This window comes from Colias eurytheme, chromosome 19, assembly GCF_061535395.1.
Source record: "Colias eurytheme isolate Ceu_HAF_F1 chromosome 19, ilColEury1 Martin Lab GWU primary, whole genome shotgun sequence".
NCBI lineage: Eukaryota > Metazoa > Arthropoda > Insecta > Lepidoptera > Pieridae > Colias > Colias eurytheme.
In genome coordinates this window covers 10,355,915-10,382,459 of record NC_142998.1, presented here as the reverse complement: position 1 = coordinate 10,382,459, position 26,545 = coordinate 10,355,915, and the positions used below count along the sequence as shown (strand labels likewise).

Here is a 26,545-nt window from a genome sequence, read left to right as displayed (position 1 = left end):
TTTGTCTGGTCGTGTTTGTGGGTGTGTATTTGAAGTACACGTGTGTGAGTTTCATTATTCTACAATAGCTAATAAATATCTGGATCAGATTTGATGATGTAAAAGATCTTAATGTGTTTTAAGTTTTTAAACAATAGAAAATTGATAAATCAACTTAGTCAGAATTTCTAAACTGTACCGCCTTTTAACAATTTATGTGTATTAATTAACTAAGTAACAAAATTCATACCTGTAGAATCCAAAGTGAGTCCGTTAGGACAATCGCAACGGTAGCTACCGTCCGTATTCACACACTCTCCGCCGATACACAGATCTGGGTCTAGCATACATTCATCCACATCACGACAAGTCGCACCGTCCAACTGGAAAGAGAAATCAATTTTTTATTTTTTTGCATTAATATTATAAATGTTCTGAACTTATAATCTTGTAATTGATTTTAATTAACACGAACGAAATTGAGTTCAAACAAAACTAAGCTCAGAAAACGAAAATTTTAATGTTTAATCGTCAGCAAACAACTCGTGTAGTATTTAAGCACACTTACACTGTCGTTTTTAAAAATTATATAAAATGATGGCTTCAGATATGAACCTTGCGAAACTCCAGATGTTAAATGCTTTCTCATGAAAAGTAATAGAGTTTTTGGAGTTTTGGAGAAAATATGATGATTTTTAGAGCGCACATATTATTGTAGTATTCAAACCTTAAACTAAAAATCGATAAAGGATATTGGTAAAGACAAAACTGATGTTGAGGATAAAAATGATGATGATAAAAATGAAGATGACGATACCCATGTTAATGACAACGATAATGTTATCAACAGTGAAGACATTAATGAATCTAACCTTAGCGAACCCCTTGGGGCAGGGGCAGTCGGTGGGATCGCAAGGCTCGCAGGGGGAGCCCCAGGCGAGCCCCACGCTGCAGCAGCACTCCTGCCGCAGCAGCGGTGTGGGTGCTGCGCCCTCGCACTGCCCGTCCACCACGCGCCGCCAGCACGAACCGCGCCGGTTGTCTGTATACACATACATTAAAAGATACAATACACCAATGCAGCTATTCAGTTATACATATACTTAAATCAATAAAATCCATTAAACAAAATGTAAAATTTTAATTTTTGAAGTGAAAACTTCTTTAGCGGCGTTGAGCACTTTTTCTGTAATGGGTATAAAATCTTTAACTCGCGTCAGGACACGTGACCTGATCGAAAAAGCGTAAGACGGATGGATATCAAACATGCTCAACGTTAATAATCAAGTTTTCACTTCTGCCGGCACTCCCGGAGTGCAACCCGTCTTTCTTTTATGAAATGCGGTTCCGTTCCTTAACATTAATCAACAAAAAATAAAATAAATGATTCAATAGACTTTAGTCCAAGAAAATAAAAGCTATTAAACCATCATATGACTCGAATTCCAACTGCAAACATAAATCGAAGTATTCATGTAAAATACTTGAAACGATCTTTGAAAAGCGTTTGATTATGTATCACAATATTATCTGGTTCATAGTCACCCTGGCAGACAAAGACGATAATAATATAAGTATTTCATTTTCAACAAAAAGATTGTGAACGTTTACATAGTTTTAAATACTGCTATATTATAAGACATTTCAAAAGTCTTTCCGGGATTATTTTATATATTAAGTTTGCTGATTCCATCAATACACACATCGAAAAATACAGCAATATGTTTTTCTAAACAATATTTTTATCAATCTCTACTCACCTAGACAATGTTGCGCCGTAGCGTCCAACACAAAGCCGTGTTCACACTCGCACTCGTAACTACCGTGCGTGTTGATGCATCTACCGTTGTCGCACGGATTTGTTTGTTCTGCAAATGTTTTGTGGATTATAAGCATTGGTGCGTGATGTGGTGAAAAGAAAAAGTCATAGGGTTGATAGTAATTACTCATTAAAGTATGACTTGAAGGACCTTTTTTTAACAAAATTCTATGTCAGTATGTTCTGGAAATACAAATATTTCATCTCTAAATTTCCTGGGATTAATTTTAAAACATGTATTATTATTATTAATATATTGTTTTAATGAACTTGATTACCAATTATCATTTTGATAAGCAGTGCAGTGAATTCGATTGCGTGAATTATGAATGAATGACATTTTAGTTGAATCATTATATTTTTATAATTTTTTAATGATTATGCCAATGTGGTCGATTCTTAATGATGTCATTCAGATTTGAGTTAAATTGTAATTTTTAATGTCACACTGTTTTCTGATTTCATAAAAAAATAAGTCTTAAAGTTTTTCATACCATGATTGTTTACCTATTCACCATGCAAGATACTTAAAACTAGAGAACGATACCGTTAAGATGGATCATGCCCGCTGGTAGTTAGATGTCGATGGAGAAGGTAGATTTAAGTGGGGCTCTCGCTATACTACCAATACTAATCCTCAAATAAGGCAGATTTTTTATTTAAGTCTGTCGTGTCAAGTTCGAGTCATTAAGTATTTTTTATAATTTACAAAAAAACTACTATTAGTCATAAAACATGTTCTATTTGAACTATAATTAGGTCAAAATTTCCAATCACTATTTTGTTCCTCTACAAGGCCTAAACTGCCCATAACCTCTAAACCCTAACTATAACATTCCCCTGCCACCACTAGGAGCCAGTTTGGGGCAGCGAGAGCGCCACCGTTCCACCGTCCCGCGTGCAGCTCAGCGCAGTGGGGCGAGGGGCACCTGCGGGCGGAATGTCCCCGCGGTGGGGGCCGGGGGGCGGGGCGGGACGCGGGGGCGCGGGGGCCTCACCCTCGCACTCGTCGATGTCGCGGCACAGCTGCTCGGCGGGCTGGTGGCGCGTGCCGGGCGGGCACACGCACGTGAAGCTGCCCGCCGTGTTGCGGCACTGCCCGCCCGTGCAGTACTGCAACGTTCAGTACATTATTAGAACAGTGTTGCTCGTACAGTAATTGTTTTAATTGCGTTCGCATTTAACAATAACCAAAATTGATTAAATATTCAACTACATCTATCTGATAATACGATAGCTAAAAAGCACTAACGGACAAATCATAAAGTTAATAATAAAATTTACAACTCATTGTTATTATTGAAATTATCTAAGAGACCTGTTAAAAATAAAAATAAACATCATGTTAGGAATACACCTTTATAGAACAGAATGAAATTTACTACCAACTAATTTCGATTTGTTAACTGCCCAAAAAATAACAATGAATTTTGTATTTTTTGAAGGATTTTTTTATAGGACAACACAACTGCTGCTTTAAATAATAGCAAATAACAGATATACTCACAGACTGGTACATATCACACTCATCAATGTCCCTGCAAATGCCATCCTTATCGGGATGGTATCCAGGATCACAGATACACTTATAGCCGGGCTCCAGATTCTCGCATGTTCCATGGGGGCAAATGCCCGGGATCATCGTACACTCGTTGATATCTGTACCCCCGTTGTCTTTGCTCGCGCCCTCAGGGCATAGAATATCGTATTCCTTTGTGCCGGCTTTGGGGCACTCTTTGCAAGCGACACCCCAGCCGAGTCGTAATCCTGAAAATTATTCCATTATTGTTGTAGTCATTTTAAATTTAGTTTTGTAGCATTTGTTCTCGTATATTTTGAATAGAATAGAATAGAATAGAATTCATTTAAACGTGGTAAAACAAGAAATACATACAAAACAAAAATATAATAATACAGAAAAGATTTTGGCATCTATATTATGTTACACTTGCATCATTTCTATAATTTTTTGGCACTTTTTTGTAATGTTTAGTTTGCCCGATTAAATCATCTATTTCATCTGTTATTTCCGGAGCTGTCCAACTTTATTAACAAGGTATACATATCTTGAAATCTGGGCACGTTAAATTCGAATATGTTACCTTTGCTAGCACTGCAGCAGCACTGCGAGCGTGTGACGGGCGCGGTACCGGGTCCGCTGCAAGCGCCCTCTTCGTACTTCTCGTAACATAGATCCTGCACTTCGTCTGAAATACACAAATATTTCTGTTTAACAAATTCTTAATTGATTGTCTTAGATAAAATGTAATTTTAAGTGCCATTAAATACTTTTAACATTGGAATGTTGTTTTATTGGTATACTTATATTCTCCGGTTTTTTTTTCATGAAATTAATCCGAATGAACTACTTCGCTAATATGGCATAGTTTTCCGTGTGTCGCTTTGTCACCATTATTGATAGTAGGACTATTAGTGTCGTTCTGTAGCCTTGCCCAGTGTGAGCAGTGTTGACTGTACGAGATCAATTTGCTACAGCGACGCGGCTCCTTGTGAATCTGTAGGCAGCAGCGTGGGCAGCACGCGGGCAACACGTGGGCACACTCACCCAGGCAGGTGCGGCCGTCGCTGCTGAGCGAGAAGCCGGGCAGGCACTCGCAGCGGAAGGAGCCGGGCGCGTTGTGGCAGCGGCCGTTGCGGCAGACGCGCAGCTCGCCGCACTCGTCCACGTCCACGCACGCGTCGCGCGACGGCGTGCCGCGGTAGCCCGCCTCGCACACGCACTGGAACGAGCCCTCGTTGTTCACGCAGCGCCCGCCCTACGACACGACACAATGTTACATCTCGCCCCACTTGAATATACTGCAAAATTTATTTCGGTGATTTTTCTAAAGCTTTCGATAAAGTAGAACACAAAACATTAGTAAGAAAACAATTTATGTTAGATTCAATAATAATTTCTCGAGATCTAGTTATTTATATGATCGAATCCAAAGTTGAAATAAAATGCCACGCCTCACCGGGCACATTAATGCAATGGGTGTCCCACAAGGTTCTATTCTAGGTCCATTTTTATTTTTAATCTAAACTAATGATTATTATTTTCATTTGGCAGACTAATTATATTATTTGGCTATTATTTGTAAAATTATGATCCACCTGAAATTTAAAGATAATTGGAAACCATACAATAAACAAAGTAAAGTCATTAAAAAAAAAATGTTGTGTGGTTTTATGAAACCACGGTAAAAGTGAAACTGTTCGAACGGTTCCAAACACTGCTTTGTGTAGCGCTACACAGACCAAAAAGTTTGAGACGATGTAATAAAATTAAGTTTCACTTTAATAAAAAAAAGAAAAAATTTATTACTATTTGTGCCTGACATCTATATTTTTATCTTTTTTTCATATTTATGCACTTACATGCGTACCATCCGTAAACACACACAACTCACCTGACACAACGACCCGTCAGCACACTCATCCACGTCCGCACAATACCCTGCGGCCGACAGAGCAAAGCCGGGCTCGCACACGCAGTCGTACCCGCCGGGCGTGTTGCGGCAGCGCCCGCGCCGGCACACGCGCGGGTTGTCGCCGCACTCGTCCACGTCGCGGCAAGCATGGCCCGTTTCTGTGGACGCGTAGCCCGGGTTGCACGTGCACACGAACCTGCAGATAATAACATAATAATAATAGACGGGCATTTGTCCGCAACTCAACGTCAAGCGCCTATTTTGCGTGAAAAATAACATACTTTACATTGAATACAGCAACACAACATGCGTTGCTCGATAACGGCAATGCATGGTACATCACAATTTGTGTACTCAAACAGTTGTTCTTAACGGGTATACTATATCTACTCGAACGTATACCAACAACAAAAAAGACATTGTTGCAATAATTTCAGTTACAAAAGTTATTGACGCAATTAAAAAGTCATAGATAACCAGATCAAATAACTAAACAATTATTACAAAAGCTGAAGAAGAATTCTACTCAAGAAAAAATACAAAACTTGAATTAACAAACTTACCTTCCATCGACATTAGTACAAACACCGTTGGTACACATTCCTCCGTTTGTCATTTCGCATTCGTTTTTATCGCTGCATCGTAAACCGTTCTCTACGGGATCGAATCCAGGTGGACATCTGAAAATAGACAATAATTTGTTATGAAATAATTGAGTTTAATAATAATAATAAATAATAAAACACATTTATTGTCAGAATCACATAAAGATATACATTTACAAAGGAAAAACAAAAGAAATAAAAGAAAAATTCTAAAAATAAAAGAATCTTATTCCTGAGAAACATTTGGTAATGTGGCAGTGAGTGACCTGACAAATGGAGCCAGCTCAGTTTATGATGGCAAGGTGATTAATACCTTACCACCACTGATTTTCAGTGAGTTTCTGTATATCTTGTTACATTATGTAAACTTTAAAATTAATATGAAATAATTGAAATTGTCTAACAAATTTTCACCTTCAAACATATGATTAACATAAAACAAAAGCAAAAACGGACCTACAACAGATACTTGAGAAACACCAATATGAATCAATGTAGAGCAAGATCGTTTTGCATAAATAACAATGTTTTGTATTATATTTTGAAGCTATATGCAATGAGATACTAAGCTGAACCTTAAATTCAATCGTAACTCAATTTTCTCAAAATAATGGAACGTTTTACATTGTCAAATGCTTTAGATAAGTCACAAAGTATTTCTGAGGCATTTTTTATTTTGTCTGTGCCGGGTTTATTATATGAGTGAGAACAGCTGCTTTATTTATTCAATGCCGTGTATAGACATTATTCACTATTCAGTTTAGATCACATATGTATTTCGCTAATTATTTAATTGGATTAATATGGATATTGTGTTTGAAATAAAGATCTATTTATTATTAGTTTATTATATATTAATGTTGCATGTATTTTGGAAGCCCACCTGCAGGTGAAGCTGCCGGGCGTGTTGATGCAGGTGCCGCCGGCGCAGTACTGCAGCGCGCACTCGTCGATGTCGATGCAGGTCGGGCTGCCGTCCTGCACCGTGCTCTCCGCGCCCTCCCAGCACTGACACGAGTACCTGCATGTGAACAATATACGTATACGAATGGAAATATTGAAAAAAAATGTTATATAAAATAGAATTGAAAGGATTTTCAAGAAACTAGAGCAAAAAATTTCGTGTGCGAAGTGTCGTGTTTTAGTGTCGCGTGTTAAGTGTCGGGTGTGAAGTGTCATGTGTGAAGTGTCTGTGTGTAGTATGTGCAACTTGAATGATATATTGTACAACAAACATACGTATGCCAACCGTTTCTTAACTTTGATTTTTACACGCTTTATATTCACCTGTATGTTTGTATGTTTGTAACCGACTTCTTTGGGCGCGATTTTGACCCACTTTAAACGGTTAGATTTCGTTCAAACTTTGTAGATTTATTGAGGACCGATGACAATACACTAATTTGATAAAATAAATAATAGTTTAAAAAAAATAAAAAACACGCTTTTTATAGAAAACCGAACTAAAAGCGTGTTTTTTAGTTTTTTTTAACTTTTATTATTTTAATACTTGTTTTACAACATTATCTCTGAAAATGTTGTTCATGACTCCCCTACTCACCCCACGTCCTTGTCCACGCAGTCCCCCAGACCGCAGATGCCGGCGCGCAGCATGCACTCGTTGATCTTGGCGATGGGGTGCGCCACGTCCCCCCCACCGCTCGTGTCGTTGCGGCGCCAGTCCGGGGGGATAGCACCCCCACCGCACAGGTGCGTCCATTCCACTGTTACACACAATTATTTGATACATAATAAAAACAAGAATTAAAATAATGCATGAAATATCACAAGTGAACGATAACGTGACTAGGGTCACGTCATATAGAACATGTAGAACTTGAATGACAAACAAACGTGTTTAATATGAAGTTGATTTCTATTATTTTACTAAAAAAAAATTCACAAATTTACATGTAATAAATTTTTATAATTAATGCAATTAATTCGTTATTTAAGCAAAAAAATACTAAAAAGCAATTTAATGGTCATTCGAGCCGGATATGTCTTCATTCCTAAATTAATGTACAAGACACCGCCTTTACTTTCTTTCAAAATGAAAACTTTCGACATTCTACACAAACGCTTGGTCCTTCGAGCCGGATCCATTGACAAACACAAGCTAGCGAGCATCGTAGGACATTCGACTCAAATGCTTGATCCTTCGAGCCGGATCCATTAACAATTATGGCTAGTATATTGTACGGCACTAACTAGAGCCCCGTGGCGGGCAGGGCGCGCACAGCTCGCCCCAGGCGCGGCCCATGTTGTACCCGCAGCAGCAGTCGCGGTTGGACAGCGCCATCGGCAGCTTGTCGCCGCACTCGCCTGTCTCACTCAGGTACGTGAAGCAGTTGCCCACGCGACCGTCTACGGGGAGACACAATTAAATATTCATGAATTAAAAATTCACTTTTAATGACAGTTTCATTATAAATTAAAAAAAAAACACTCGTTACGAATTAAAATTATTACATTAATGACAAGTAAAATTATGTTTATTAGACTTCGACTTCGCCTCTTAATGTAATGTAAAAATGTCCGTATGGCACGGGTCTATAATGTTATATTGTAAAGTAAGTGTCCTAGTGGCACGGCTCTATAATGTTATATTGTAAAGTAAGTGTCCGTGTGGCACGGCTCTATAATGTTATATTGTAAAGTAAGTGTCCGTGTGGCACGGCTCTATAATGTTATATTGTAATGTAAGTGTCCGTGTGGCACGGCTCTATAATGTTATATTGTAAAGTAAGTGTCCGTGTGGCCAGAGGCGGCTCGTGATAAAATTTTATGGGTGTTCACTTGAAATAAAACACTGAAAATACATGGTGTAAAGCAGTACAATTTATCAAAAAATTACTTATAAAGAAAATGCATACGTGATACGTCTTTCTTTTTGGTGTGCAAAAATATCTATAACTTAAAGCGACAAGACCGATAGACGCCAATTGCAGTTCATTCAACAAATGGTACCGAGATTGTGAATGTTTTTTCATCTTGATTGAAAGATGAGCTAAGTCGTCAACGCCCGTTTCAGTCCAAGCACTCTCACCTCCGCCGGCCGCGCCCGCTTTAAATAAAAGACACGGAAAACAAAATAGTTTGTTGCTTTCATCACAACCACACAACCACGGTGTTTTCACATATTGTTCAGGTTTAAACACACGCGTATATGTTTTCGTTTTTGTCGTACATTTTTGCGTAAGATCAAGTTCAGGCCGTGGCGGTCCCTTAGCTTTACATTCAAGCCGAATTTGTAACGTTTTATCACACTTTTTAATGAACGCCACATTATAATTATTATTGTTCATTTTAACACTCACAAGTAATACTGATAACTACAGGCTATTTCAACACGTATTTTATAATTTTAATTAGAAAATTGCATGAATCGCGCGCGTGCATTGAAGTTGACTCGAGTGTTTGTTTATATTATAGAAGTGGAAACTGGCAACATCGCGCGCAATCGCTGTCCTGCCGGGCGGTAAAAACGAACCGGCAACGTTTGCGGGTGCGGCGCTCCGAATTTTGCTACTTTTCCATAGAAAATCTTTTGTTTCACGCGCAGGGCTCTAGCAAAACCCTCTCTTTCACTCCTATTGGATTTCGTATTAGGAAATGTACTAAATCTTTTTTCATTGGAGCGCAATCGTGAGCGCACCGCTTCGCGCGTTACATAATACAGTAGGTATTATACAGGTGTATGGGATGATGGAATGATGGATATATTCATTGGTATTAACAGTAGTTTTAAAGATTACGATTGATTTTAAATAGTAATAATTAATGTTAATGATTAAATTAAGGAGTATGATTTTATTATAATTATTTATGGGAGTTCACTGCACCAGCGCTCCTTAGGGCGAGCCGCCTCTGCGTGTGGCACGGCTCTATAATGTTATATTGTAAAGTAAGTGTCCGTGTGGCACGGGTCTATAATGTTATATTGTAAAGTAAGTGTCCGTGTGGCACGGGTCTATAATGTTATATTGTAAAGTAAGTGTCCGTGTGGCACGGGTCTATAATGTTATATTGTAAAACGATTATTATTTCAAAAATAAAAAATTCGTTTCGAATCAATTCTAAAATTATCTTTTATAAAGAAAAAGGATAATGTTTATCAACAATTTACAACTCATTATAAAAAAATGACGACGTTGCTGATGTGATGTTATATCTGAAAACTCTTACCTATACAGAATTTCTTGTCCGGACTCGGAATGAAGTGTGGATTACATAAGCAGTAGTAATCACCCTCTGTGTTTACACATTTTCCATTCTGTAATGTAAAATTGAAATCGAATTATTGTGAGGTTTAAATTATTAACATTTTTAAATAACTGTACAAACTAGGAAAATCAAAGTATTGGTTTCTCATAATTTATACATGTTACAGGTACTGAAAATCTGAAAAATGCTATAAGCAGCTTACAACGTCTTATGGTTTAAAAGAAAATGTTCACGACATTGTGAAAATCCCAGAAATACTACATAGCTAAATTTTCACACTAACACTATCACATCGAGACACAAAATAATCACTATGGACAATATTATATTCGACTGGCTTACACAACAACACACATAACAGGCAAGATAAAGATACTCAGGTCGATAAATAAATATGTATATACATATAACAACTCACAGGACAAATATCCGGATCCTCGCACTCGTCAATATCCTCGCAGTTATTAGTGGTCCGGTGCCGGCGCTGTCCGGGCGGACACTCGCACGAGAACGAGCCCACCGAGTTCACGCACTTGCCGCCTTCACACAGCCCTGGGACTGCTAGGCACTCGTCTATGTCCTGGATGGAGATATCAATATTTCAACTTTATTCCTTTTTTTTACAATGTAGCTTATAAATGACGCACACAGCTAATTTTTATTAGTAAAATTTTATTCGTTCGCGTGCTATTGCACTGTTAAAACGCGTCGCTTGAAAAAATGCTTCTTTTTTGCAAATGTAATTTTTAATGTAATATGTTACACAAAAATTCTTGGTGAAAATATCGGTATTGTCACAGTAAATAGAATATTAACAGAAGGCAATTAAGCCTTTTCAATTTATAATTATGGCGTTACCATTAATGCAATACGCAGCAGCCATTCTACGAAGACGTTTCTCGCGCTTTGAAGACGGCACTCGCTACTGACAATTTGACGACTGTATGTCTCGTCGATATGCATGTTTGTTCAAATGAACCGTTTCGAACGTTTTGTGTACCGTTACCATACTGTCCGTGCCCATATACTGTGGTACCACGCACCTGACACTCCTTAGTGGCCAAGTTCCGCAGGTGCCCCGGGGGGCAGTCGAGGTCCCCGCAGCGCTCGCAGGGGTGCCCCCAGGCCACGCCCACGGTCGCGCAGCACAGCTGCTTCGTGCACACCACGCCCTCCAGCGCGCCCGTGCACAGCGCGCCACGAGTGTCCGTGTAGCACGGGCCTACAAATGGATATCGATGTCCCAATAATAAAAAAATACAAAACAAAAATGACATCTTGAAGATTTTAAACAAGAATAAAACTTATAAACTATAATATACGCAGTATTGTAATGTAAGTGTCCATGTAGCATGGAGGACTACCTCATATACTAATATCACAACATGATATAAATGACGTCCCTATACGATCCTATCACTGAAAACACAGTAGAATAAAAATATGTCCATGTAACCTCTATTTTGTATCGTATAGTAAATTTAGTGGACACATGGCATACCCTACGATACTTGTAAAATAAGTAATAGTGTTGCATGGCTCTACGATGTCGTAGAGTAAAACGAGTGTCAATGTTGCATGCATCTACGATGTAGTAGAGTAAAACAAGAGTCATTGTCGCATGGCTCTACGATATATTACAGTAAAACAAGAATTAGTATTGCATGGCTCTACGATATATTACAGTACAACAAGAATTAGTATTGCATGGCTCTACGATGTAGTAGAGTAAAACAAGTATCAGAGTGGCATGGCTCTACGATGTAGTAGAGTAACGAAAATGCCACTGTTTTATGTTTCTACGGCGATCTAGAGTAACATAAGTGCGAGTAAAGCATAGCCAATATATAAGTAAGAAATTAAACTTAAAACCTGTTAAATTATCTAGTGTGATGAAAAATTATTATGCAAAATTTTAAAATGAAAACACCGAATAAACTGTGGTTTATTTTCATAATACGTCGTTAATCGTTTAACGCAAAACGACTTCCTCAATAGCGACAAACATTACGCAATTTCTATTACGCGTTCTTACTATCTTTATTATATTTTATAGACTTATTACTGAATTTCAGAGCAGATATTATTATTATACCCCAAATTTAGAGGACTTATGACGTCACTCAATGACATCATAATGTTTAATTGAGATCACGTAAATCGCCAATCTTATGTCAAGGTTGTAGTTGCAAATTATGACTGCATTTTTAATTGCGAAAATCGCTGATAATAAGAGGAGTGCTAATTTTTGGCAAAAATCTTAATGTAGGTTAGTTAGCGTTTGGAACTGTTAATTATTTTGGTTGAAATTTTATGATTCATCTTAGGTTTAATTTGATTGATTTGCCTAGAGTTTATTGATCGCGTTCTGAAAGAGTTCATAATTTTGAAATTACGATTGTTACAAGAAACTTTACGATCAAAGTAATTGATATTTGTTAGTTTGTAATTGAAACAAATATTGCTCTATATTGTGTCATTATCATCGTGCCATGTGTGAAAAATTGTCCTGACATATTTTTTATAATTTTTTTTTATATTTTTAACACTAATATACGAAATACGAGCGTTGTGCTGTAGTATAGCGCTAAAGTTGAGTACTAGGGTTGTTGAGGATTCCTCTTCCGCTTCCTCATAATGCGGAAGTTCCGCAATATTTTGGGTTCCTCAACCGTTACCGCATCCTCAAAAATAAAAATAAAAAATTCCTCTTCCGCTATCGCTTCCTCAAATTTTTAGGAAATTCATGAGGATGCCGTATCTATGGCAACGCACTCGCTACGCGCAGCGCTATGCCATGCCAGGCCGATTCGATCGGGCGGCGAATTTACAAAGCCTATATGTACCTATATACCTACCTATGTATACTTTTTGAGTCACGAGTCGGACTCTAATAGATGAGCTTTTGTTTATGCATCGACAAAACCTAATCTATCTAAATAAAAAAGTGACTCGACTTGATTATAATTTCCTATCATCCTCATCCTCATCCGCTTCCTCTTCCTCATCCTCTTCCTCAAAAAAATATCCTCATCCTCATCCGCATCCCCTAAATTTGCGTGTGAAAATTCCTCTTCCTCCTCCTCTTCCTCATAATTACTTCCTCAACAACCCAATTGAGTACTACCTGAGCTTAAACAAAAATATTGTGTTTCTAAATATTAAGGGTTGGTAACACAACTTCCTAATATTATGTTCTAGTTAGCTTAAAATTACAAATAATTTATGAAAATAATTCTCAAAAAGTGTTATATCCCTTATCAGGCACACGATCACAAAATTAAAATAAGCAATACAGAATAAATCTCACCAGTCCGTCTGTCGATCTCGCATCTTGTACCAGACAGTCCGTGGAAGCACACGCAGCGGTCGGGCGCGATACAGCGGCCGCCGTGCAAGCATGGCTCGCGGCATATCGCTGCAATATGTTATAAACAATCATATGAAAAAAAAAATATCAAAACCTACATTATAGGTAAAAAGTGTAATTCGATCTTCAAAAACGACACACTAACGCACAAGATTAGTCGACAAAGTGAGATGGAAGAAAAAGGAAGTTATACGGTTTGGTAAATGTTAAATGGCACAATTATAACTTTTATACATAGGAAAGTGTAATTTACCATTATTAATACCGATCAATAGACAACGGTCTATTCTGATAATTCAATACTAACAAAAGAACCAGGTACTTAATTATTTAAATCATTGTAAAAATGTATCTAAATTGTGTATACACTTTCTGGTCAAAAGCATAAAGATCAAACGTGAATTTAGTAAAATTCATATACATAAAAGTAACTCACGTTCAGTACAAAACTCTCCGGACCATCCGAGTGCGCAGGCGCAAGTGCCGTTCGTGCAAGTGCCGCCGTTCATACATATCCTGCGACAACCACCACGCGTTCGAGCTGGGAATATTATTCATTTTTTATAATTATATGTATGGTTGGGTAAATATTTTGCATACAATAAAAATGACATTTTTCTTTCATACATGTGGATTATAGTTATTTGGAAATGTAATGTGCATTTTAATAATTTTAAGTTGGTTATTACACGTGCATTACGTAAATTACAATGCTTGCACAGCTGGAGAATAACATTAAATAAAAATTGCAGACATTTTAAACATGAAATAGATAAGTAAAATATTATGTCTCTTTAATTGTATATTGCACAAAACTTCTGCAATAATTTTTTTCCATTTTCTTTCTAATTATTAATTTTAACATTGCTTGATGGTGTATTTATTTATATAAAAATATTTTTTCACACAAAACGTCAGTAATAATTAACGTGTATGTCCATCACTATTTTGATAAAAAAAAATGAAATTGCATAGCTATAGTATCTTTCTATGCTCTTTCGAAGTGGTTTCACTTTACACGTAATGGTATATAGCCTATAGCTTTCCTCGATAAATGGGCTATCTAACACCGAAAGATTTTTTCAAATCGGACCAGTAGATACTGAGATTAGCGCGTTCAAACAAACAAACTCTTCATCTTTATAATATTAGTATAAATAACCTACCAGGATAGGGATAGAGTCCGCCGCCGGCACAAGATGGCGCCTCGGTCCCGCCGGGACAGCGGCACATGTTGGGAGCTATGCACGCGCCCGGGGACCCGCAGTCCGGGCGACATAGCGCTGTTACAAGTTTTATTATTTAAAAATATAAAAAATGGACAATTGGAAACATTGGTGAAACAAGAGCTATAAAAAAATTAAACAAAAACATAAAAAAGAGCGTGTGTGCCGAGCATATGTGTCAGAAGTGAAACTTCTTTGGCAAGATTCAAAGATACGAAAATTGTCGCCTTACTCCATGGCGTGACGGTATTGCAATGATGCGACCTTGATATTTTACTCTAAACGCGCCTATAAAAGTTTCACTTCAAAGAAGAAGTCCAAAATCATGAAGTGAATTATTTTTATATTTGACAACAATGAATATGTATTCCCAAACACACCAATAAAATTGAAAAGAAGAATCCTTATTACAATAAGGATTTATAGCTAAAACTTATTAACTTATTATTGCCTGGCAGAAATCACTGCATAGTGATAAGGCCGCCCTTTGTGCTTTGTTTATTGTAAATTGTTATTTTATGTACCTGGTTTATTGCACAATAAAGTGTTAAATAAATAAATAAATAACATGCAAACACATAACATCTAAAATCTAGCTATAGATGGGGGCTTTAAGGACGCGTTTACGAATCTGACAAAAATACGCAGTTTTTCGGTGCATTTTGCGGCGAAATAGTACAAAACCAAATTAAACTAATAATTACCATAAATAGATTACTCCTTAATCTTTAAATGGTACTATATTTTAAGTCGAAAATTTTGGTTTATAATATTGAAAAAAATAATTTCCGTTGCCTCTTCACCCAAAATTGACAATATCGTGCTGAATAAACGAACATTTTTCTTGTATTTAATAAAACAAATTGATTTATTTAAAAATATTTTAAGTAAGTAGACATGTCTAACTCAAAAAGGTACTAGATAAAACTATCAAAATGTTACAAATAGGCTGAGAAAAAAATTAAAATCAAATCTTATTTTTTCACATATTTAGCTGTAACGCGTGATACTTATTGCATTGAAATAAGGGTTATTTTATTTGTCACTACCTTGAATTATTGCAACACAATTTGTAATGAAATATTTTAGTAATTTAGTCTGCGCTCAGCCGCCGTTGTGAGTAGACACTGTGACGCTTGTAAGCAGCTCCTCGTTTACGAAAAGATCGCTGTACGTATACAAAATAGTTGACATAGTCAAACTTGATCCTTCACGCATTCTGCACCGACAACCAAGGCACAACAAGGTAAGATTTTATTTATAGTATTTTATACTTATGGGATTATAAACTAGAGTTTCTGACTTGACGGAGTGACCTGCAGGTGTACTTCGAAGACTGCTACTGGAACTAATAGACGAGTAGAGCTAGGTATGCCGAGTTTGGGCTCGTTTTGTTAGTTATGTCGAGACCTTACCTCCGGACTTGATGGAGTGACCTGCAGGTGTACTTCGAAGACTGCTACTGGAACTAATAGACGAGTAAAGCTAGTTATGCCGAGTTTGGGCTCGTTTTGTTAGTTATGTTGAGACCTTGCCTCCGGACTTGATGGAGTGACCTGCAGGTGTACTTCGAAGACTGCTACTGGAACTAATAGACGAGTAGCGCTAGGTATGCCGAGTTTGGGTTCTTTTTGTTAGTTATGTTGAGACCTTACCTCCGGACTTGATGGAGTGACCTGCACGTGTACTTCGAAGACTGCTACTGGAACTACTAGACGAGTAGAGCTAGGTATGCCGAGTTTGGGCTCGTTTTGTTAGTTATGTCGAGACCTTACCTCCGGACTTGATGGAGTGACCTGCAGGTGTACTTCGAAGACTGCTACTGGAACTAATAGACGAGTAGCGCTAGGTATGCCGAGTTTGGGCTCTTTTTGTTAGTTATGTTGAGACCTTACCTCCGGGCTTGATGGAGTGACCTGCAGGTGTACTTCGAAGACTGCTACTGGAACTAATAGACGAGTAGCGCTAGGTATGCCGAGTTTGGGCTCGTTTTGTTGGTTACGTCGAGACCTTACCTCCGGACTTGATGGAGTGACCTGCAGGTGTACTTCGAAGACTGCTACTGGAACTAATAGACGAGTAAAGCTAGTTATGCCGAGTTTGGGCTCGTTTTGTTAGTTATGTTGAGACCTTGCCTCCGGACTTGATGGAGTGACCTGCAGGTGTACTTCGAAGACTGCTACTGGAACTAATAGACGAGTAGCGCTAGGTATGCCGAGTTTGGGTTCTTTTTGTTAGTTATGTTGAGACCTTACCTCTGGACTTGATGGAGTGACCTGCAGGTGTACTTCGAAGACTGCTACTGGAACTAATAGACGAGTAGAGCTAGGTATGTCGAGTTTGGGCTCGTTTTGTTAGTTATGTCGAGACCTTACCTCCGGACTTGATGGAGTGACCTGCAGGTGTACTTCGAAGACTGCTACTGGAACTAATAGACGAGTAGAGCTGGGTGTGCCGAGTTTGGGCTCGTTTTGTTAGTTATGTTGAGACCTTACCTCCGGACTTGATGGAGTGACCTGCAGGTGTACTTCGAAGACTACTACTGGAACTAATAGACGAGTAGAGCTGGGTGTGCCGAGTTTGGGCTCGTTTTGTTAGTTATGTCGAGACCTTACCTCCGGACTTGATGGAGTGACCTGCAGGTGTACTTCGAAGACTGCTACTGGAACTAACAGACGAGTAAAGCTAGTTATGCCGAGTTTGGGCTCGTTTTGTTAGTTATGTTGAGACCTTGCCTCCGGACTTGATGGAGTGACCTGCAGGTGTACTTCGAAGACTGCTACTGGAACTAATAGACGAGTAGAGCTAGGTATGCCGAGTTTGGGCTCGTTTTGTTAGTTATGTCGAGACCTTACCTCCGGACTTGATGGAGTGACCTGCAGGTGTACTTCGAAGACTGCTACTGGAACTAATAAATGATTATAGACTGTAACTAATAAACGAGTAAAGCTATCTTATAAGAGTGATATAGTCTATAGCTCTTATAACACAATTTTTGTTTTAGATGCCAAGGCCGTTCGGGAAAACGTAGTTCAATAATTTTTCTCTGGCACGTGTATGAAGTAAATAGGGAAGCGCTTGACCACAATCTCGCCTGATGTTAAGCTGAGATGTGGTCCAAGATGGAACGCGCTTCCCTAGAAGGTACCTGTTCACTCTACGCTTGAAGACCCCCATATTGTACTCGTCGGGGAACACAGATAGTAGTCTAATTATTGTTTTATTTTTATTCTATTTACCTATACCTATGTGTTATTCATCGAAATAAAATACTGTTATATATATCTATATTTATTTTGTATCATTGTATTCCATTCATTAAAGCCTAAATTAGTTCCGCGCTAGCGGTACAAAGTTCGCCGGGCCAGCTACTAGTAATAATGGAAACTAAGAATTAATAAAAAAATATATTTTTGGTGAGTATTATCCATTTTTTTATCTTATACCCTACTCTTCCCTACCCTATCATACTCTATCCTACCTTACACTACTCTACACTACTCTACACTACTTCACCCTATTCTACCCTACTTTACCCTACTCTACCTTACCAAACTTCACATAAACCATCTACTAAATTGTCCGGAAAAAGCCTTAACATTTTGTTTGGATAGGTGAGCCCTTTCTTGAGTTATAAAATGTTTCAGTATATTTGAACCTAAAAAGTTTTTGTAAGTACCTATCAGTAGTATATGCATGTACAAAATAAACGTTTTGTCTTTCTAGTTTTCGAAAACCCACTTACATTTGATACCACAAAAAAATTATATACTAACAAAACGAGCCCGAACTCGGCACACCTAGCTCTACTCGTCTATTAGTTCCAGTAGCAGTCTTCGAAATACACCTTCAGGTCACTCCATCAAGTCCGGAGGTAAGGTCTCAACATAACTAACAAAACGAGCCCAAACTCGGCATACCTAGCTCTAATCGTCTATTAGTTCCAGTAGCAGTCTTCGAAGTACACCTTCAGGTCACTCCATCAAGTCCGGAGGTAAGGTCTCAACATAACTAACAAGACGAGCCCAAACTCGGCATACCTAGCTCAAATCGTCTAGGAGTTCCAGTAGCAGTCTTCGAAGTACACCTTCAGGTCACTCCATCAAGTCCGGAGGTAAGGTCTCAACATAACTAACAAAACGAGCCCAAACTCGGCATACCTAGCTCTAATCGTCTAGTAGTTCCAGTAGCAGTCTTCGAAGTACACCTTCAGGTCACTCCATCAAGCCCGGAGGTAAGGTCTCAACATAACTAACAAAACGAGCCCAAACTCGGCATACCTAGCTCTAATCGTCTAGTTGTTCCAGTAGCAGTCTTCGAAGTACACCTTCAGGTCACTCCATCAAGTCCGGAGGTAAGGTCTCAACATAACTAACAAAACGAGCCCAAACTCGGCATACCTAGCTCTTATCGTCTAGTAGTTCCAGTAGCAGTCTTCGAAGTACACCTTCAGGTCACTCCATCAAGTCCGGAGGTAAGGTCTCAACATAACTAACAAAACGAGCCCAAACTCGGCATACCTAGCTCTAATCGTCTAGTAGTTCCAGTAGCAGTCTTCGAAGTACACCTTCAGGTCACTCCATCAAGTCCGGAGGTAAGGTCTCAACATAACTAACAAAACGAGCCCAAACTCGGCATACCTAGCTCTAATCGTCTAGTAGTTCCAGTAGCAGTCTTCGAAGTACACCTTCAGGTCACTCCATCAAGTCCGGAGGTAAGGTCTCGACATAACTAACAAAACGAGCCTAAACTCGACACATCTAGTTCTACTCGTATAATAGTTCCAGAAGAATAATAGTTCCGAAGTACACTTTGGCATGTACTTGTTTACCAATCAATCACTGTCCCATGAAATTAGGTAAATGGTATCTACTTTTGTGACCATTCAACGTTACAAACAAATCAAAGTAAATTATAAAAAAAAAAATATTGCAATAAAAATAAGTTCAATTATCAAGTCGTGTCAGTTTAGTCATAATTTCGTCGTTTCTCGCATTTCGCTGTGTGTGTGAGCCGTGCACGTGTAGTAGTAAGACTCAAAACGTAAAATTGATTCGCGTCAATTTGTATATGCGTCCTTAACTTTTAACAAAACATATCGTAAATACATACTGAATGAAATTTATGAGACTTTTGAGATATTTACTTTCCTAGAAAGAAGCTGATTTAATATTCAAAATTTAAGGAAGCCATTTATTTAATTAGACATCAATACACAAACAGTTTGCTGCACTTGCCTATGTTTATTTTCTCAACAATGTAAAACAGGCCATGTTAATTTATGAAACAATATATAATTCTATTATTGCAATAATTTTTAAAATCGGTTCACCAGATTCAACGGATACATTTTACAAACAAACGATTCGTATTTATTGTAAAATAACTATAGGTATCTATTTCTTACAAATCTAATCGAAATGATAAAAATATGTATTTTTTGAAAGTTTTAAAGAAATAAATGCCTATTATGAGGACTATAAAGCTATACTCACTTATAACAATAATCATGCCAAATTGTTTTCAAAATTAGCAACTTAAGAAGCTATCTACAAGTTAGCACTAGAAAAAACTTTTATTCTTGAATCTTTAGGTTTAAATTTATTAACATATGAAAGGTATACTTACGAACTACACAAAGTAAAGAGTTGGGTCTGGAGGTCCACCCCGGACAGCAATGCGTGCTGTTTCGACTCCGACACACGTGTGGGCTGCGGACAAATGTTAAATTATAAACAAATATTTCTATTTGATTTATAAATTTGATAAAGAACAAGAAGTACGTCCTATTCTTTGTAGAATTCTGGGCTTTTCTTTATTTACTTTGTGACTCTACATCTCTACAAAAAAGTAATGTATATTTTTATTAGTGCAATAGATATTTGAATTCCGATTAACTCCTTCGCCTCGTTACCACATTCATTCATCACGTAGATTTAATCATATCATAATTTATATCTTTTAATTTACTTTTTAAAAAGGTATCAAGGACGACCAACAACATATTATCTTCCCCATCCATCACAAGTACAATTTCAAAAATAATCAATTTTCTAAAAATTAGATATCTAATAAAAAAAACATCATCCATACAAGACAGAAACCTTATAACTCATGGTACGAAAGCTCGCTCTACAAAGCCTAATGTCCTAATTAAGGCTGGATCGGAGTTACCGACGCGTCTCTAATGTGGCCCGTGACCGCACCGGCCTGTCGCAATATCACTACCGTATCACAGGCCTAACTTAACTGTGTTGATAGACTAGCGGTTAGAAATACCTTACAAATATACCATAATATATTTAGACTAACACAACATGTAATAAACAAATAATGCAGTGAAAATTTTAAATCTGATGTCTGTAACATAGATTAGCTCTTGCTACGAACGCGATTACTAGAAGGAATCACGTTTTTCTGCTGTATTGATAAAAGAGTAAGAACCGTATTTCACGTACAAATAAAATAAAAAATTTCTACGAATATTATAGATTCCATTGCATTGTAAATACCTCTTCCTATCTGTAGTCTATTTTATACATGGTTTAGTTTTAAGTTCTTTTCATTTTGTTTTATATTTTTTAAATTGTTAACTGTATAAATAAATGTTTATTCTATCTTTCTTTATATCTAACACTAGCTGCGCTTCGCGGTTTCACCCGCATTGCTCCACTCCTTTGGTCTTAGCATGATGATATATAGAACACCGAAAGAATTTTTCAAATCAGACCTCTAACAAACTCTTCAGCTTTATAATATTAAGTATAGATTGTTCGTGTACGGTCATCGTATAACTCTATCACCTGTCTTTCCTCATAACTTTTTCTAAGATTGCATCCCCGTGGCACCAGACTGACCCACAAATACAACAAGTGTGAAACAACTAATGATCAGTACAACCTTGTAATTGTCGGTCTCACGTCCATATCAAAGGCGAGCGATTCGCCATGCCTGTTGATGTTCAACTAATTGCATTTGGGTCAGAGGGTCACACATCCTATTATTTTATGCTGAGTAATTGTTTCGTTATTACGATGTTTTATGTAAATTGTAAACAATAAGATTGTATAGTTCTTGTGGGGTTGAGCGTTAAAGAATCGATTTACGTAAGATCTGAACGAGCAATCAGCGTTAAGGTAGACCGTAGAAAGAAGTCAACATACGTTAGAAAAAAATGTTTATACTTAATTATCTCCCATATTCAAATACGTAAACATCTCTAAGCAGTAAAGCATGAGACAAACACTTGTCAAATTGAACAGGAAAGCCAGATTAACATAATAATGCCAAATAGAACAGCACATTACTGAAATACTGCTATTTCACAACACAACAGAGATCATCAAATAATTTCGTGACAAAATTTTCTCCTCAGTAAATTCGAAGCAGCTCCCACATTAGCAAACAAAGCCGGGGCTCCGCAGAGGACACGGGCGGTTAGGTTTCACGGCGAGACGCGGAACGACCCCGGGTTCACTGGGACATTCCATTTGGGCCTAATTCAAGGACAAACCTGACATAGTATAATTGCCTTTTCAGAACTAGTTACGACACCGTGTGAATTAGTGTACTTAGGAGTATTTTATACTTTACGTATGTTATTTTCAGCAGGAGTAAGGTCAAAAGGTTTAGTCTATTATCAAACTTAGATTAATGACATCACAATTTGGTGTCTATTGACCCAAAACAAAATATTGCATATTTATTATTTACGGTAATGTAAATGTAATTATCTTCTGCTTGAATAGAGTAACAAGTTATGATTTAACAAACACATACTTAAACACGACAAGCATCTCAAAAGAAACCCTACAACGGTGTCATTAAAATAGGTTTACACTAATTACATATTCCTGGGCACACCTGAAATACTACTTAAGGCTGACGCTTATAAGATTACCAAATAAGGACATAATCTGTACGATTGCTGAGGTTTTTTCTTATAAGCTTGTGCTTAAATCTCATTTTCTAAAAGTGAAAATATTACCATAAGCTAATAATTGGATATTGAGAATTTGATGTTTTCAAAAGAAAAATTAATCGTATATCGATTGAGTTATGTACTGTATCTTAAGTAAATGATGTCTGAATTAAATACATCTTTTTGTCACAACAACACAACATAAACCTCATAAAAGCCGCCTCTAGCAACAAGACAATCTGAATAGCATCATTTAGCATTACATATTATCACGTAAACAGGAGATTCCATCAAGTGTCAATATGCGGAGCGGGACCGATGCACTCGCACGAGCTGCTACATTCCTGCACTCATTGAGTGACTCACGATTGATTTCATGCTAGATGACATCCAGCTTTGTTTTTGCTCAAAAAACAACTAGGAAGCAATATAGCTGGAAGAAAAGTACTTCGTAAGCGGAAAGTTTGTTTCAATCGATTACTTCTTGTAATATGCGTTTACATAATATGTGTAAATCCCATGTTCATTGTGCATACTAGTTGGCATGGGATATTAGAAGATAATTTTGTGCCTAGCTGATAACGTGCAAGACTGTTTGCAACTAATTGCTTGACTTTAGGTTTTCAATAGCCTAGAGTCAGATTAGTGAGGCATATAATTCGTAAATTCAGGATTCTTCTACATGTAAATTTATTCAATTTAGTCTTAATTTCAATTCAAATTGTGTAGTCCACCGATACTCACCCAACAAACTGTGTGGGCGATCGATCAGAGAGGGTCCGCGCGCCCCGCTGCCAGTGGCGCGGGCGCGGCGTGCTCTGCAGGCGAGGCTCGGCCGCCGCCGCGCACACCAGCAGCGCCAGCGTCGCCAGCCGCAAGCTCATTGCGACACCATCACCCTGCAACAATTACAAGAGAACTATTACGAACTTTGACTTTAAATATATCCAGGCATTTGTTCCCTGGACTTAACACCAAACAAATTACGAGTATAGTATCTGTTGTCGTCATAATTTAACATTATAAGTATGATAGTATAAAAATCGCCTCATAAGTTACACGAGCAGTATTGTTTTATGTTAATGCTGCTTGTTAAACAATCCCTTTAGTTATTGTTTAAACGATTAAACTATTTATTTAATACAATAATGAATATATGAATAAATCATCATCATTGCTACACAATGAAATGCTAAGGGTATCCATAACATAAATTCAACTTGTTAACCGCTAACCGGTCCATACTAATTAAGCCATTTAAGCTGCGAGTTTATCTTGCGAGACAATAATCAAAGAACAATCACGAAACAAAACAATAGTGAAGAGACCTAGAGCTGGGGGAGTGGGCGCCGCGGGACGAATCCGTGCCGAAATGATAAGAAGGGCCGACGACCCGATCCAATACTATATTACATATTCTATATTTAGTAAACAATCTCATTTTTACGACGGTCCTGCATATGGGATCTCGAATCATTAAAGAGACACCGTTACGGAGACATCAAATTGATGAATTTATGGCAGGTCATCTCCAAGCAAAATTTATTGCTTCTATTTTAGTGGATAAACTTCCTTTAAGACTTTCTAATGCTACTTAAAAATCCTTATACGATACCTATTTTACGATATTTAATTACTCTAAATTTGGTAGAAAGTACATCTTAAAATTATCAGCATCATCCTTGATAATAAGTCTTTACATTTTCCAGTCTTCTGCACTTATAGCTTCAGATTTATAAAGGGGTGCTACAAATGATGATATTTAGGGCCAAGGTCGCGTGATACTGTGCTGGCGATATTACTAGATGCTCTGTCACAACGGTAGTAAGGAAGGCGATGTGGGCGGGCTGCTGCTGACTCACTGTCCAATGCCCGCCACGCGCGGCCAAGTGATTTTATATCTACACGCTTTATCTCCTGGCTTTCGCTATCATTGGATTTTTTGCCAATTTGTACTTTAAAACTTGAACTCTACATTTTTACGTTATCATAGATGAAGAATAAAATACAAAGATTATAAACCCGGTTTTTTTATTAAATTATCATCGATTTCGCAAAGATAAGCATAATAGAACATCTACGAATAATAAATGCAATTTTTTTAATAAAACAGTGCTTTTATATGGCGGCATACCGTTTTAGAAGTTGGTAAAAAGATATATAATACCATAATAAAGCAGTACCGTTGCTTGACCCTAAAACAGCATTAGAATCCTTTACATTCCCGAATCAAGTTCATTACAATGCATTCATTTGATGCAGGACGCTGTTGAGAGAGTCGAGCCAAGTGCTTTTCGAAGCATTTTTAGATAAATATCGAAGAAAATTATCCTGCGTTTGTGTTCATTCATGATCATCATACAATGGGTGGCAGTTAAATAAATTTAAAACCACATACATACTAAGTTATCAATAGCTTAGATAATATTTTCAATTTACTCTATCTCTTAATTCATTGATACAAATTCAGTCATATTATGTTTTTTAATTTCTCACACACATGACTACCATTCACTTTATATTACCCGTAGAATTACGATACAAAACAGAATTTAATGAGATAGCAAATTAAACTTTAAAAATAAGTGTTTGCACCAAGTTTGTACCGAGCATATCATAGCGGATCTCAGCGACGTAATACATAATTTCAATAAAAAAATAATAAATGTAACAATAAAAGGCCGATAGTAGTGACAATGTCTCGTAACAGTGACCTTAGATAAGGATATACGAGTTATAAACACTCACGATGTTCCAAGATTCACTAAATAGGGCACCGGAGTTTATTAAACGTTCATAAGAAACCCATCAAGGTACGGCACTAAAACTAAAACAGCACCTATAGAGATAGTGTAAGAGATTCACGATAAATTTTAGATAGTAGCAGTACTTATACCTTATTTGAAAGACATATTGTTGTTTTGTTACTAGCTTAGTGTATAGAAAAGGTGTTTATACATGATATTTTAATGCAAACCGCAAAACCTCTCGTAGGCTTTTGATTAAAATTCATATCACGAATTTATGACACACTCGTACTTTATAAGGGGCTATTTATAAATCTATGTATGTTTATATGTAGCCGAAGCACACTGTTTAAAAATGATAATAATAGTAAGCAATTCTTATCTTATATATTTGCTATCCAAATATAAAAAAATGTTTATTATTATGTATGATAGTGTTGTAGTGGACAGAATTAGCAATCAACGTGCCAACAATTTTATCTCTACACTTAAAAGTGTACGATCTTTAAGAAAAAATGTAGCAAAATAGAATCAACATATATGGAGCAGAGAGTGCAACATGTGTGGGCATTGGCTCGTTAACTAAAACGGAGCATATCCGAAGTGCGTGCGCTGCTAATGTCTAATCGCTGGAGTGGTGCGCGCGCGCATACACCGCCGCGGCCGTTTGATCTAGGGACTAGGACGCGTCACGCGAGTCGATTGTCTTTTTGCTGTTTAGGTAATACATATTGAGAATAGATGGTGCCATAACTAGTTTCCTTATCCATATTAGATAAATTTTAGTTTTGGCAATTGTTATGGTGCCGTTATATGAATATTAATTCATGTTTTGTGTAGGTTTTCAATTACAGCAAAATTTACAAACGTGAATATGTGCATAATTTTTTTTAATTAAAAATTAAAAATTATAAAATCATGCACACTAAATCACTCAATTTTACGTCAAAATACAATCATAGTAAATTATCCATGCAAAGTTACTCTACGATTAAACAGCATACAAAAACATTGTCATTACACACACACTACAGCAAACCTAGACTGCTAGCTCAAGCTAGATATTAAACTGAGCTAGCCGGCAATGATACTCAATTGATCGGTTAATAACGATGCGCCGGCTACACGCCGCGACCGCATTCGTACAGCGCAACCCTGACTGCGATACACTTTATATGACAGCTCATTTAATATTAATAAAAAAAATTGTGTTCGTC

The 26,545-nt window shown here is 37.4% G+C and overlaps 1 protein-coding gene across 1 annotated transcript in view; it reads right to left on the bottom strand.

Annotated features, from left to right (window-relative positions):
* Positions 1–26,545, bottom strand: part of LOC149900377 (fibrillin-1-like) — a 70,164-nt gene that overhangs the window by 32,858 nt on the left and 10,761 nt on the right. Inside the window, exons 2-21 of the mRNA XM_090113063.1 lie at positions 23,326–23,480; positions 20,289–20,371; positions 14,601–14,717; positions 13,871–13,975; positions 13,375–13,482; positions 11,108–11,286; positions 10,483–10,644; positions 10,026–10,113; positions 8,049–8,204; positions 7,399–7,561; positions 6,721–6,858; positions 5,796–5,912; positions 5,212–5,428; positions 4,365–4,575; positions 3,901–4,005; positions 3,306–3,565; positions 2,797–2,911; positions 1,740–1,847; positions 852–1,021; positions 230–362 (exon numbers count right to left, since the gene is read on the bottom strand). Coding sequence (XP_089969189.1) covers positions 230–362; positions 852–1,021; positions 1,740–1,847; positions 2,797–2,911; positions 3,306–3,565; positions 3,901–4,005; positions 4,365–4,575; positions 5,212–5,428; positions 5,796–5,912; positions 6,721–6,858; positions 7,399–7,561; positions 8,049–8,204; positions 10,026–10,113; positions 10,483–10,644; positions 11,108–11,286; positions 13,375–13,482; positions 13,871–13,975; positions 14,601–14,717; positions 20,289–20,371; positions 23,326–23,480 — 2,890 coding nt within the window. The remainder of the gene's footprint in view (positions 1–229; positions 363–851; positions 1,022–1,739; positions 1,848–2,796; positions 2,912–3,305; positions 3,566–3,900; positions 4,006–4,364; positions 4,576–5,211; positions 5,429–5,795; positions 5,913–6,720; positions 6,859–7,398; positions 7,562–8,048; positions 8,205–10,025; positions 10,114–10,482; positions 10,645–11,107; positions 11,287–13,374; positions 13,483–13,870; positions 13,976–14,600; positions 14,718–20,288; positions 20,372–23,325; positions 23,481–26,545) is intronic.